The sequence below is a fragment of the Phocoena sinus genome, chromosome 4 (genome assembly GCF_008692025.1).
Source record: "Phocoena sinus isolate mPhoSin1 chromosome 4, mPhoSin1.pri, whole genome shotgun sequence".
NCBI lineage: Eukaryota > Metazoa > Chordata > Mammalia > Artiodactyla > Phocoenidae > Phocoena > Phocoena sinus.
The window spans coordinates 145,382,329-145,397,150 of NC_045766.1; the positions used below are offsets into that span (position 1 = coordinate 145,382,329).

The 14,822-nt window shown below is 57.8% G+C and overlaps 1 protein-coding gene across 20 annotated transcripts in view; it reads left to right on the plus strand.

The window, feature by feature from the left end:
- PCBP3 (poly(rC) binding protein 3) overlaps positions 1-14,822 on the plus strand; it is a 213,434-nt gene that overhangs the window by 196,444 nt on the left and 2,168 nt on the right. For 9 of the 20 annotated variants that reach the window (XM_032630012.1, XM_032630015.1, XM_032630014.1 and 6 more), the window contains 4 exons: positions 1,474-1,515; positions 10,840-10,918; positions 11,354-11,413; positions 14,219-14,271. In XM_032630012.1, the coding sequence (XP_032485903.1) occupies positions 1,474-1,515; positions 10,840-10,918; positions 11,354-11,413; positions 14,219-14,271 (234 nt within the window). The remainder of the gene's footprint in view (positions 1-1,473; positions 1,516-10,839; positions 10,919-11,353; positions 11,414-14,218; positions 14,272-14,822) is intronic. The other 11 variants (XM_032630016.1, XM_032630018.1, XM_032630001.1 and 8 more) reach the window with 3 other exon arrangements.

Below are 14,822 nucleotides of genomic sequence, written 5' to 3' on the forward strand. Positions count from 1 at the left end.
TGTGGCCAGCGACTGACTAGTGTTGGTCGTCGGCAGGGGACAGAGTCACAGGAGGGTCACCGCGGCGCTGCAGGTAGCGGGCAGAGGGGTCACTGTACCAGGCCCCGGGCCCTCCCTGCCCGCGTGCAGGACGCGCTGCACACCCAGGCTTCAGAGCCCCCACCTTCCCCTGACCCTGGGAAGATGCCCGCACATCCCTGCTGCCGAGAGGCACTTCTTGCCATCCCAGCAGTTTCGGTCCATAAAGATTTCATCCAGACAGAACCTGTGACCTGTCGTCTGTCTGTACCTCTGCCCTGAAATGATGGTAGGCGGCCCGTGCACTTCCAGTAGAACTAGAAACCATAACACCTGAGTGATGAAAAGATAAGTCAGAAACTGAAAGTGTCTGGGATAAAGAACGGCCAGTCGGGGAGCACATGGCGGCACTGTCCCAGGGCCTGTCACACTCGGGGACACGTTGGCGCAGTGCCTGGTGGCGTCCCACGGCCCCGAGCACGCACAGCCTCCCCGATGCGTGCTGTTTCTGGTCAGGTTCCTTTCCTTCCCCACGAGGTGCCCGGGCCTCCCCCAGACGGGGGCTCTGCACCTGCCCCACCTGCAGGCCTAGCGTGGCTGGTGCCGCACGTTCCACGTCACCGAGTCCCAGTGGCAAGTCTTTGTCTTTACTCTCCCTCAACTCTGTGTGGTTTGTTTGTTTTTTGGCTGTGAGTTTCTGGAAGCATCTTGGCTGAGGGACTGTTGAGGCAGGCGGGGCGGGCGGTGGGAGAGGCTTCGGGGCCCACTCACATGCTGCGGCTACTCCGAGTCACTGTCTTGAAGGCAAGTGACACGGTGAAGGCAAAACAAGCCCCCTCTGAGAGCTGTGCCACCAAGAGCACGCTGCCCCCAAGTCACAACGGCCGCCCGGTCCTCTGAGGCTGGAAGACGATCGGCCAACCTGTGGCTGATTTGGGTGCATTTCTCACTTAATCTGGCGTTCCCAAAATTGGTTTTGAGTCAACTTTTAAAGTTTTCTGTTTTGTTGTTTGGGTTTCTTGGAGTAAATATGTCCCGAAAGTGTTTACTCTGATAGCCGATTAAATTCTCAAAGGGTTAATAATCAGTGACTCATAGCGAGGGTCAAGCGTTTGTTCTTAGATACTGTCAGCTGAGGGGCAAGGGAGTGAGAGTCGGAAGCCGGCTGCCTGGCCCTTCCCCTCCCCCCCGCCTCGCCCCGTCGTGTGTCTGGTTGTAGCTCCAGCCACCGAGGGACCTGGGAGGCTCAATGCCAGGACCCTGCCCCCAATCTCTGCACCCCGGGCCCTGGGAGGGTCGCCTCTCCTACGTGAAGGGGGAGGGCCTTAACCAGAGGGCCCGGGGCCTGCTTGCAGGAAAGCCCTTCCCAAGGAGGGCCCTCATCCCGCAGGGGAGGCCGCGGTGGGGGACACATGGCTGCCGCTTCTCGAGCTGACGGTGTCTCTCTCTCTCTAGGCCTACACGATCCAGGGACAGTACGCCATCCCCCACCCAGATGTGAGTTTTTACTCTGTCCCTTCACCTCTCTTCTCGTCTCCACTTCCCTCCTACCTGCATGCTGCTGTCCATCGCTACTAATATTAATATTACACCATAATATTAATACTGTTCTCAGTGTTCCTGACCTGTGTCCTATCCATTTGGCCCTGAGTAACCTTTAGTCTCTTAGCACTGATTCTGCTCCTGTGGAGGACTTGGCCTGACGTCCAATTGTCTTGATCGTGGCTGCAGTCCCGGCAATTCCTGCGCACGTGGGGCCTCGGGCGGGGGCCGCGGGGCTGCTCTGTCCCCGGCGCCTGCCCTGGTGGGCGGGGACAGCTTGGGCCCCGTGGGCACCTGAGCAGGCAGGTGATGTGCCATCAGCAGGTCTGCCGGGATACTTTGGATGGGCTTTGAACAACTGGTGAAGCTACATGCTCCCTTTCAGGCCCCAGTCGGAGCAGGGTCCGTGCATGCACGAGATCCAGGCTGTTGGGAGCCCGTGCGGCAGACGAGGCTTTGTTCTAGCATTAGGACGCGCTCCACGCCCAGGGCCGCTCCGGAATGGGTTCCAGTCTGAGCGCAGTGTTGCTGCTGGAGGACTGGACGCCCCGAGCACGCCGCAGGGGAGCCGCAGGCCACAGGGTTGTAGATAGGCTGGGCCGCAAGGTCTGTGCTGCTGGCCCGGACAGCGGGGTGCGGGGAAGAGAGGGAAAAGGTGGGTGGGTTTGTGTGCCATGGCCGCAGGCACGGCAAGCTGAGGTCCGACCCAAGAAGTGTCCTCTGTCCTGGGAAGGCGGGTCCACGTGCGCTGCTCTCGGAGAGCCAGTGGGGGGCGGGCTCTGTCCAGGCAGAGGGACCGCAGGTGACAGCGATGCCCGCCCATCTTGTGCAGACGCTCGCACTTTCGAACTGGCAGGTGAAGAGCCGGCCGCCTTAAGACGTAAAGTCAGCGCAGGGAGAGTTATAGGAATTCACCGACACTGCGTACATGTGAGATTCAATTCACCATCGTTGCAGGACATTTCTATTGAATAGAAAAGAAAAACCAACGGCTTTTCCTTTTTAAAAAAATCCTCATTACGCAACACACATGAATCAAAAGTCAGAGGAAGCTGGTGGAGACGGGGCTGGGGGCCGTCCTGAGCCACATGGGGGACGCCTGCCCTCGCCATCCCACGTGACGGTTGGCTGCGACCCAGGGCACGGCAGGTGCTGGAACCCGGGGAGGGAGCCCATCACCCATGTGGAGTGAGCAAAGCATAGCACTGGTGGGGTCGGGACAGGCACCGTGGCGTGTGGGTTCCGCGGACCCCAATAGAGCGCCCGCATGGTGTGACAGAGATCGGAGGAGAAGCCGGTTTACAGGGTGGCACAGCCTTCACTCCCCGTGGCTGGTGGTCTTGTGCCTTTGGAAAAGCATCTGTGCAAAAGCAGACTCAGAACTCAGCACACTTGGTGGTCTGGGCCATGAGGGGCGGTTTACCCAGAGCAGGTCTGAGGTGAGGCTCCGACCCGCAGCCCATGGCAGACCTGTGCTTCCCTGCTGCCCGAAGCCTCCGCGCTGCAGGCCTGAATTCCTGGTCTGGATTCCCTAGGCCAGGGCACACACACCGAGCGAGGCTGGGGGACTTTGACTGGTTTGGTTGGTTGGTTTTCAAATCAATTGGTTGTTTTGCTCTTTCCGTGTGATTGTCTCAGTATCTCTGAAAAATGGGTAGTTTCAATTTTTTTTCGGATTTTAAACTAATTTATAGCTAGCTATTACATGGTTGCCTCATTGAGTTTGATAGAGATTTGAAACACTTGGTTTTTTATGGTGAAAGGGCTTTTGTGAAGGACCCTGCATTCCCCAGACCGCGTGTGTGATGGAGCAACTGTTAGGACAGAAGAGCAGGACTTTGATAAATGCTTTCCTTGCAGGAATGGAAAGTTGAAGGCTTGGACCATCACTAAGAATCGTTCAAAACAAAATAAAGCGGTGACGAGTGACCACGGCCAGGAAGGCACTTTTATCTGAGCTTAATATTCAGTAGGAATTTTTTAAAAGCTTCATTTCTTAGAATGCAAGTATAATAATTACAGGAAGTACTAATTTGTTTTATAAGGTAACTGAATACACCATTTGAATATTTCAACACCAGTGGCTGACACACAGCCCACTGTCATCTCAGCCGCTAATTCCTTCCTGAGTCAGGCACAGACTTTGAGAAAATACATTTCTTAGAGCTGAGCATTTCTTCATCTAGAGCTAAAATGTACGCAGTTTTTCCTGCTTTCTGCTTTAACCCACGTAGGAATCAGGGCCCCACCCTCACCAGTCTCCCTCCAGGTTCTCTCCTGCCTCGGCCCTTGTTTTACCGGAATCCTTCTGGAAGCTCATAGCTCTTGGGCATTCGGAGAAGCCAAGGACTGTTGCATGACTGGGCCTGTCGCAGCTGCAGGCCTTGGTCACGGCCTGTGGCCAGAATGCTCCAGGACGGCCGCCCACGGGTCCTGCCCGAGGGGTCGGGTGTAGTTTCAGACACGAGGAAGGACCATGGTGGCCACAACTCAGGACGCAGGAGCAGATGCGAAGCCTGGACAGACACAGCGTGGCCACCACTGCTCTCTCCCACCTCCGCTCTTTCTGTCCCTGTACTGATTACACCAGGAAGAAATTGGTTTCTTCTGGGAGAAATCAGTCAACGTCAGGCACGCCCTCACGTTAATGGGCCGGCGGCCTCCCTTGGAGCCTGGACATGGGCTTTCGAGGGGCCCTCACCAGAGCTGGGGGCCAGGAGCAGCGGAGCTGTCGGTCCCCGCGGCGCTGGGTCCCAGCAGAGGGTGTTGAGTATCTGGGGGTAGATGGGCGCCGTGTTAGCCGGGAAGCTCGTCACTTAGAGAGTTAGCAGTGGGGAAACTGGGAACGAGTGAGTCATAGTAAGTAGAAGAAACCAGTGGGAGTGCACAGCTAGATCCCGTGCGGACGGTGGTCCCTGGGGCTCTGCTCACAGCGGACACAGCCGGGGATGGAGTGCCCTCCCCGCCCACCTCCTTGGTGTCCCCCTCTGGGAGCCCACAGGGAGGTGCCACTGAGGCTGCTCCTAGCCTCTTCTGGTGAGAGCCCTGCACGGCCACCCCGCTGACGCCCGCACCTCTGGCTCTTTGTTCTTCCAAGATCGGAGGATCTTCAATCCTCTCCTTTTGCAGCTCAGAGTGGCGGGGAGGCACCCCGGCCTCACCTGCCGCAGAGCAGGAAACAGGGGCAGGTTAACGCTTGCCCCTGCCCCTCTCCCCGGGGTTGCACACCCTCTCCTCGGAGCTGAGCTCTTCAGTGGCACGGCCCTCAGCCCGCCCCTCCCAGAATCAGAATGTGCATTTTCACAAGACCCTGGGTAACTTGTTTGCCCGGAAAGTCCGAGAAACACCGATAAGGAGGACTGAGAAGGGAGAACACAGATCCAGTTGAAGTCCCAGGGTTAGCGGATAGGATGGAGGGAGGGAAGCTTCTAAGAGATGAGCACAGAGAATTTCTCAGAATCAATAAACAAAAAATTCTCACATTCAGGAATCCCAAGAAATCCCCAACTAGATCAACCAAAATCCATTTTAGACGCGTCCAAGTAAAGCCGCGTGACACCAAAGACCAGAAGTGAATCTTCCGAGAGGAGAGAGAGAAGGAGTATTATAAAGGAGCAATTGTGGTGGCAAAAGAAAAGAAAACAACTGTCAACCTAAAATGCAACCTCCAGAGGATCTCCCAAGTTACAAATGTTTTCAGACAAACAACTGTGACCTTCTAAGGGCCGCCAGTCAGTAGAAGGAGAATGATCCCAGAAGGAAGGCTATAAATGCAAGAAAGAATGGTGAGCAAAAAAAATGACCATTTCTTTCCTTAACATAAGCACAAATCATAAAGAAAACATTGATATTTTTGACTACATTAAAATTTAAACATTTGGGTCAATGAAAACAAACTTTATAAAATCAAAATCAATGCTATCTAATTGCTGGGATTAACTAACAGAGCTAAATGGGCACCGACAGCATACATAAGATTAAGATGTGTTTGAGGGGATTAAAACATCCTGTAGGTCATTGTATCGTGCAGGAGGAAGGCAAAGATATTGAATTAAGACTAAATGGGGCTTCCCTGGTGGCGCAGTGGTTGAGAGTCCGCCTGCCAATGCAGGGGGCACGGGTTCGTGCCCCGGTCCGGGAAGATCCCACATGCCGCGGAGCGGCTGGGCCCGTGAGCCATGGCCGCTGGGCCTGCGTGTCCGGAGCCTGTGCTCCGCAACGGGAGAGGCCACGACAGTGAGAGGCCCGTGTACCGCAAAAAAAAAAAAAAAAAAGACTAAATGTACGTGTTAAAATTTCAAAGTGGTGACTACCAGAAACACGTTCACTTTCATAACTTCCATAAAGGTACGGAGGGGAAAGCGGGTGGCAGGAAAAGATCAATCAGCACAAAAGGAAGGGAATGAAAAAAAGAAAAGAAACCCTTGAAGATCAGGACAATTAACATAAGATGACAGAAATTCGTCTACATCTGTGGGTAACTGTGATCAAAGCGGGAGAAACTTTCCAGTTAAAAAACAAAGGCTGTCAGAGGGTTTTTTAAGAAAAGCTAAACAAAAAGACAAGCAAACAAAAACAAAAAATATGTATCAGTTTTTTTTTTCAAGAGACACACCTAAAGAATAAGGACCTAGAAAAATTAAAAGAACAGAAAATCTATTCTAGGAAAATACTAACCCAACGAAACAATACACCATTATTATTATTAGTGGGGGGAAAAAAACTTTACAGGAAATTACTTAGTCATTACTTATTGATAAATGCTTCACTAGAAGATAAAACATTTAAGTTTGCACCTAAAACATAGCTTCAAACATATATAAAGGAAAAAATTAACAAACCATTAAGAGAATTTAACAGATGTTGCAGTGGAACCTTAACAGACCTCTTTCAATGAAGGCCAAGTAGACAAGTACAGAGATTCTGACAGTGCAACGTGAGCCCGAGTTAACCGACGTGCACCGAACACTCCCCCAGCACAGCCACTGAATTCATGAAAACGTTTACACAGCTTGATCACACCCTAGACCGTAAAGAAGACTCACCATCTTTCAAAAATTGGAATCAGATAGATGACTCTCTCCCCATAGAACAATTAACTTGAAATCAATAATTAAAAGGTGAATTTCAAAAAAAAAAAACCTTGTCGTTATTGAAAGTTAAAGAAGACCAGAAGACCACAGTGAATGGAGAGACACACGATCCTCCTGGAAACGACACCAAAGATCTTTCCGGGTTGAGGTACGGATGCAGTACAATCGCACACAAAATCCCCGCAGGCTGTTTGGAATTTTACCTGAAAGAGGAAGGAAGAGCCGAGGATCACCAAGCTAGTCATGCAGACGACATCTGATAGGACAGTCTTTACAGCATAAACAAAAACCCACTCCTTATGTACCAAGAACTTCAACACGAGAGAGAAAAATTCAGCACTTTTGGAAGAAAACAGTATCTTTCAGTTCACAGATCAGGGAAGGATTTCCTAAAGCAGAAGCACAAACCATGAAGAAAATAGTGATGAATTCAACTACATTAAAATTTTTAAATTCTGTTTCTCTCAAGGCTCCGTAAGGAGAGTGGGGAAAAGATCTTTTCAGCACATATAACCGGAATAGGATTAGTATCTGAAATACGTAAGTTTACGTGAATCGGCGAGAAACAACCCAAGAGAAAAATGGGTGAAAGACACAAGCATTTCGCAGAAGGGGAAACGGGACTCGCAGACTAAACCACGAGGCGGCCCGTCCCTAGATGCGCGCGCTGGCGCGTGGCATGTCCGTCTGGTGGTGACTCGTGGAGCCGTGCGCTTATGGATCCTTCTGACTTGTCGAGTATTTGTCTATGTTTTATGTCCTGACACAGAGTTCGGTGGAAAAGGCAGTTATGGAGAAATGTCTGTGACTGACGCCTGCCTGCTGGCTCCGCCCTCCGCCCTCCCCTCCTATCTTCCCTCGCAGTGGTTTGTAGGCACTGGCCAGATTAGAAAGTCTGATTCTCGTTTTGTTTTGTTTTACGGCAGAAATATCTCGAAAAGTGGGAAGTCCCCTTAGCACTTAGTGCTGCGCCCTCCTTTACAAATGTAGAAATGGAGGCAAAGTTAAGGCCAGAGCCTTAACAGACAGAGAGATGCCAGCTGACACCCATCCGCCCACCCACTCGAGGGACGGGTGCTCCTCCAGGCACCACCGTCCGGTCAGTCCTTCCCGAGATGTCACTTTGTATTCGTGGGTGCCTGAGGGGGGATCTATTTGCTGGTGTGGCCACTGTTTCATACAAAGCAGCAATCCATTGCAGTGGGACAGGTCAGGGCCTGAATCCCTGAACTTCTGCGTGCCAGACTTTGCAGGTACAGCGGAGCCCACCTCGCGGGTTATCTGACTGTGCCTATAACGTGCGTGGCCGGCGGGCTCATCGATTTAACTGAGAGCAGGTGATGGAGAGACCAGAGGAGCACCGCGGGTGCAGGGGCTGTGGGTGGCCAGGTGGGGACGCCCCGCTGGTTTGCGATGTTCATTCACCCCCAACTCACGTGGGCAGCACTTCAGCCTGCCCATCCCTCACGTGGCACCGGGCCTCGCAGACAGGGGCACGAGGCCCACGGAGACCGGATGTGCCCACGTCTACAAAGCTGATCAGTGTTGGAGGTGACTCCAACCAGTTCTCCCGCCCCCAGAGCCCCGCTCTCCCCTGCCATCTCGACCAACGCACAGCAGTGCACTCTTGGAGACTCGGGGACACGTAGGAGAGGGCCCTGCCCTCATGGGGACCATGCCAGCCCGGCCGTCGGACACATAAGCATGTGATGGGGGTAACATCGCAGACCAGGAGCAGAGAGCAGCCTGGCCAAGGCCCCTTAAGCCCTTCAGGTGCCACAGGGCCGCCCCTCGGGCTCCCCGCTGACCCCCGGCCCCGGGTGAAGGGCTGGAACCCCCAGGACGCCAGTCCCGCGCCAGGTGGCTCTTCTTGCACCAGTGCGGTGTCTGCACGAAATCCCAGTGACGGTCAGAGCAGGTGGCCTGCCTGCCCTGGGCTGGGCTCTGGACAGCCAACTGGAGGTTTGTTGTCTCCAGAGACGGGGTTTCCTCCTCCATCCTAGGAACTTGTGTTACCTCCTTGTGAGGAGACCTTAGACCCGGTTCCAGCGCTCCGTGTAGGTGGGCTCGGGGCGCAGACGCCGCCCGGTGTCCCCGTGATTCGGGGTGACGATGTACTCAGGGGAGGCGGGGTTGCAGGACCCAGTCGGTGCCCCACACACACACCCTCAGGCCCCAACGCCCATGGGTCCTTGCCACCTTTCTCACGGAGCCCTGGAAAGAGGAGCCGTTGCTAGGGTACCCGAGCCGTGCAGCGGGGTCCCCCACCCTTCAGCGCCTTCCCTGCGGGGTCACCTCGCCCGTGGCGTGGCAGGTACGGGTCCCGTCACACCTCTTGTCCCCAAGACTTGGGTTGGTGTCCCCATAGCGGTGTTTCCCGGGTGTGCTCTTCTCAGGGGGCTTCTGTGCATGTCTGCTCAGGCCACGCTTAGCCCAGCGGTGTCAGTCACAGAGCAGACCAGCCGGGCAGCAGGTGTGCTGTCGGCCCCCGGTCCCCCCGCACTGGGGACTCTCAGAGCTGAATCTGACCTCAGGTCACCACGTCCCCGCCCCAGAGCTGCCAGGCATGACACCTGAATCTAGGATGAGGCCGGTTATCTCCGAGCAGGCCCACCCCCAGAGTGGGGAGAGGCCTGGGGCGGGGGAGGGCTGCTTTTACGGTGGGCTTACCGTTTCCGGGGAGGGAGGGAGGGAAGAGACAGCCCCACACTGGCAGATGCCACAGGAGTGGCCAGGAGACACCAAAGTTTGGCTGCAGCGACAACCCACCCTCATCCCAGCGGCAGCACAGCGGAGGTTCTACCGGGAAGGTGTGCCCGGAGGCCACAGGCTGGGCACGGCTCGGCCCCTGGACCCCGACCTGTGGAGGCAGGAGGAGGCCGGACTGGCCGGCCAGCGCGCCACCAGCCCTGTCCCCACGGCCGCACCTGCCGGACACGTGACGGGGTGGCAGGCTCTCGGGAGGAGCCCCCGTGGGGCAGCCGTGATCCCCCACGTACTGGGAAGGGGTGTTCGGCATTTGTTAGGAGAGCGCGCCTGGCCCCTGGGAGGCCAGCAGCATACCCACTCCTCTGTCGCCCGAGGGCTCGCCCGTGAAGGCCATGGACGTGGAGATCCCAGCACTCGTACCTGCCCCCACCCCCAACACGTTCTGCAGAATGGGACCCACGTGGTGACTGGTCAGACCCTCGTCTCACCTGGGGGCGCCCTCCACGCTCCCTGGGTGCCCACACCTGCCAGCCGCAGGGGCTCTGTGGAGGCCCCATGCCGGCCTCCGGGCTCTGGAAGCATTCGGGCTGGGCTTCCTTTGTGAAGGTTGGGAGTTGAGTGCACGTCCTGGAATGTCCTGGGCCTGTCTCCGCTCGGCTGGAGATGTGGGCCGGGCCAGTGGGTGAGCCAGGGCTGAGGACGTGCCCAGAAGTCTCCAAGGCCAGGGGTCCCAGCATTCAGACAGCCCCTATCTTCTGTTATTTGTAGTGTTTACTTAAGAAGTGAAGCTCAGATAAAATAACTAAAGAAACTGCATTTCAAAGCCCCCACCAATGTCTAGTGGCTGGGGGATGGGGGCCAAGGGGCAGGTGACAAGGGATGGGGCGGGGGGGGGGGGGTGAAGGGGCATAGGCATGGGACCCCCCCCCCCCAGGAGCCCTGCACCCTCTTGGCGGCCCTTGCAGCTCCCTCGGTGGAGCCTTCCAGCACTGCTTCCTGTAATCCTGGAGGCCGCAGGGGGCGGGCGGTGGGCCCCGCAGGTGGCCCCTCCAAGTCGCCCCATGGGTAGAGTGAGGCCCTGCGGGGGAGGATGCTGGCCGTGGAGTGGGCCAGGCCCGGGGCCGGGGCCAAGTTTGCAGAAGAAAGCCAACCCACCGATGTGAGTGGGTCCCGCGAGTGACAGCGTGACGTGGAGGCACTTGGGGCCCAGCGGGTCCTGCTCTGTGGCTCTAGGCCCTCCCCGTGGAGCCCGGGGGCCCGCCTGGCGGGGGCCGAGGGAGGAAAGGACTCAGTGTGCCTGCCAACCGACCACGGCCCTTTGGTTATCCCAGGCCAAGTCCTTACGTGCTGCTGCGTCTGCCATGTGTCGCATGGCCCCCTTTCTATCTGTGCAGACTTCCGTTACGCGTTTTTAATTTGGTGTGACTTGTACTCGATGACAATAACCTTCTTAGCTCTCGTGTCCCTCCTACCCCAGCAGTTGACCAAGCTCCACCAGCTGGCCATGCAGCAAACCCCCTTTCCTCCCCTCGGACAGACCAACCCCGCTTTCCCCGGTACGTACCCAGCCGCCCTTTCTGACCTCCTCTCTTCTCACCTGGGGCCTTTCTCTTTCCGAGCGGTCTGTGTTCAGGGCAGTGAACGGAACAAGTACAGCTCTGGAGTGAGGGCCAGGGACGCGGCGCTCTGCACGCTGCCGCGGGTGGGCAGGGGTATCTCTGTGCGTCTCCATGACGGGTCAGTCACCCTACAGCTGGCCTTCCTGAAGGAGACACCCCCCCCTCGAGGGTCCACCCTGCTCTCTGCTGCCCACCAGCCGTCGGGGAGGCCCTCCTGCAGGAGGTGGTGCACCCGCAGGGCGGCTCGCCTGGGATGGCGCCCCTGTAGCTCAGAGTGGCGCACCAGTCAGACTTTGAGCTTCCCTAGTTGAAGTGACCTTGCTTCTCTCCTTGAGGGCAAAACATTAAATCTGTTTCTTCTTTGCTCTCCAGGAGAAAAGCTGCCTTTACACTCCTCCGAAGAAGCTCAAAATCTGATGGGCCAGTCGTCAGGTAAAAGAAAACCACGCTAAAGGGAGAGCAAGCAGGCCAGGAAGGGACCTGGCGGGAGGAGGGGGTGAGGAGGCTGCTGGCCAAGCGCCTCGGGGAAGGGACACCGGCGCCACCCAGGGCCGGGGCCCAAGTGGCTGGCCCCAGGTCTGCACACGCGGCTCCCAGCTTCCGCCCCATTCCTGCTGGGAGCATGGTGGGTCGGCTCTGACTGGGCTCGGGGCACAGCTGCCCTGTCATCCAGAGGCCCCACCTGTGTGTCATTTATTCTCCCAGTGGCACAGCGTGTGGGGGTCTGGGGTGAAGGGCTGACCACGCTGTGTGCCTTCCAGAAATGTGTTTCATGGGAGATGAGATCACTGTGGCCTGGATTTGCACTAAAACACTCCCCGGACAGGGCAGGGCAGGGCAGGGCGTGGATCCGCAGGTCCTGTCACCCAGGCTTGGAGCAGTGGGCGCGGCCCGCTCACAGGCCGTTGGGGAGCAAAGCCCCTGCAGGCATGTGGCCCGGACCTGCCAGGTTCCCTGGGAGGGAGGCGGCCCCCACGCTCCCATCCCCACCCACAGGGGCCTCGTGAAAGCCTGGATCAGAGCAGAAGAGCGAGTGCCGGCTAAAGGGGAAATGAGGGAGAGGCCTGTTTGCAGCGGTCGTAGCCGTCACCCCCACTGGTGTGTTCCGGGCCTCAGGGTGCGTCCGCCCCTCACCCATCCCTCATGACCACGTGGGCCCAGCTGAGACCACGGGGCTCAGGAGGCGTCTCTCCAGCTGGGACCCCAGCTCTGATGCTTCACGCGCTCACTGTGGGCTTCTCAGCGCAGCCTTTAAGTTAATGCAGAATTGAATGAGTGAAAACTAGAGAAGAACATTTATAGAATGTTTCTGATTTTGGAACTGGATACCAACCTTTACAAAGTTATGTGTCTGGTGGTAACACATGTTTGGGTGTCTGTACAGTTTATAACGTGATTGCAGATAATTGCCCAGCCATCGTCTCCAGTAGACGACCTGGGGACTCCAAGCACTGGGCTTACCTGGGACACACGGCCCCCACCCCACCCTGACACGGCCCTCCCAGCACGGCCTCGGGGACGTGGGACCCGTGTTCACATGCCCCTGTGACGACCTCCCTCCCCAAGGCCCCGTGGGACCCAGAGCGCTCACACACCACACTTGCACGCACACGCGCACGCTCCCGCCACGGCCGCGAGTCAAGGAGGCCGGGCGGTGGTCGCGTCCTCACCCTGAAGGCCATGCCACGCCGCTTCCCAGGCAGCTGGGCTTTGTGTTGGGGAAGCAGCGTTCGTGACTCATGGGAAGCTCACCAGTGGGTGTGACTTCGGCCCCTTCTAAAAGAAGCCCCCTGATCAAACATCATAAGCTATAGGTGAACAGGTGTGACCCCCCAGCGGTGTCACCCAAACCAGGAGGCACCGCACGGGACTCGGGACCAAGGAAATCTCTTAAGTGACATCTTAAATGTCACTAAGGGTTGAATGTTTATAGGTGGCTCAGCAAGTAAGTACCTGTATTGGAAATACCTTTACGAGAAGAGATGAAGAACAGAAACCGCAGGTTTAGCTGTGACACAGAAAAGTGACGGATGCTCTGGGGTGAGCTAGCTTGTTCAGCCTAGCTGAGCCCCGTGCCCCGCGGGCCCCAGGGCAGGCCCGGACTCACCGGCTCCCTGTGTCCTCGACACCGAGGGCCACGGCACATCTGGTTCCGGGGACACTCGTGCCATGGAGGAGCATGCCTGTGGGGCCGGGGGCCGGGCAGTCGCCTTTCTTGGGACCCCTCGGTGCCTTGTGGGGATTAGCCTGAGGGGCAGGGGCCAGGGAGGGAGGAGCGTGGGGTGGGAAGAGGGCTCAGGTTCTGGAACGTTCCGAAGGTGCGTGAGCCGGGTCTGCGATAGTGTGCCACGGGGAAGGTGGGTGGAGCTGGGGGCTCCGGGTCTGGGCTGAGCTGCGGGACCCACGACACTGGGACACACGGGTCTGGGGCAGGAAGAGTGGGGTCTCGGCTGTGGGCTCTGAGTTTGAGACGCCTTCTGACGGGATGGAAGCGCCTCGTACACAGGAGTGTGTCTGCCCCAGTGCTCACCCGCGAGGGCAGACCCTGCGTCCCCTCTGGGCTCCTCACACCCCACCTGCGTTTTGTGATCACTGTTTCCAAAGTGAGTGTGGATCTTGTCCTTGAACCCTGAGAGGCTGGCTCTGACTTGGTGGGTGCTGAGCTGACATTTGTAAAGACGGAAGCTGGGCGTGTGATGAGCTGGGCCTGGGTCTCAGCCCGGGACGCCCTGTGGAAAGGCACGGCCTCCCCTGCCCGGCTCTCGGGCCTCCCTGCCCCCACCGGAAGCGCTGCCCGGGGGCGGGGGCCGCAGAGCGTGGGAGGGAACAGGGGCAGCGGAGGAGGCCTGCTGTTGGGTGTGGGGGCGGGAGGGTGGGCACCCAGCACCGGCGTGAGCAGTGCGGCCCGTTCTCGGGGCGCCAGGCAGAGCCGCCAGGGTGTCTGTGAAGGGCGTCTCGAGAGACTACACAGCACAGCAGACGAGTGGCAATGTCGTGCCCAGAGCGAAAGCGTGAACCTGCGTCCTGCTGGGCTCCTCTTCCTTGTCTGAGAGACGCTGGGGTCAGGAGGGCGGCGGCAGCCTGGGACTGAGCGCTCACAGGCCGCGGCCCCCGGCTGCGCAGACCCTGCCCTGGGCAGCCCCGGCTCTGCCTGCCTATCGGCCCAGCGGGGCCGAGCGCCGGGTGCAGCGGGAGCAGCCTTCTGCCCGCCTAACCGTCTCCCCTCACTGTGCCCAGGTCTGGACGCCAGCCCCCCCGCCAGCACTCACGAGCTCACCATTCCCAATGATGTGAGTATGCCGGGCCCCGCCCATCCTGAGCCCGTGTGTTCCCCTCCGCTCCCTGCCCTGGTTAAGCAGCTTAATGCCCATGGGGGTGGGTGATATCACCCCCAAGATACCAGCCAAGGAAGCAGCTGGTGGCGCTTCAGGGTTGACTCGGAATTCAGATGCCGGAGCTGCCTGGGGACCCCGGCTGCCCCCATTTGAAGGCCCTGCCTGGTTCAGGGTCAGCCCTGAGAGTAGGGGGCCCAGAAGTGCTCCATGGGCCCTCGGAGGGCCTCACACGCTCAGTTATCTCCCGACCACCCTCTGGATCCCTGGGTTATCCTAAGAATGTTGACTCCCATCCCCAAACCAAGACAACAGGGCTGGTGTGGGGCACGTGTCCTAGAGGGGTAGCTGCCTGAGGGCGGCATGGTGATGGCTGGGGACACGGCCTCTCCAGCTCCCGTGTCCACTCAAACATACATCCCTCCAGCCCGGGGGCGTGGCCTAGAGGGGCCAACATGGCCTCGGGCCCACGGAGGACGCTGGGCCAGGTGATGCGGCCGCATAGCCGC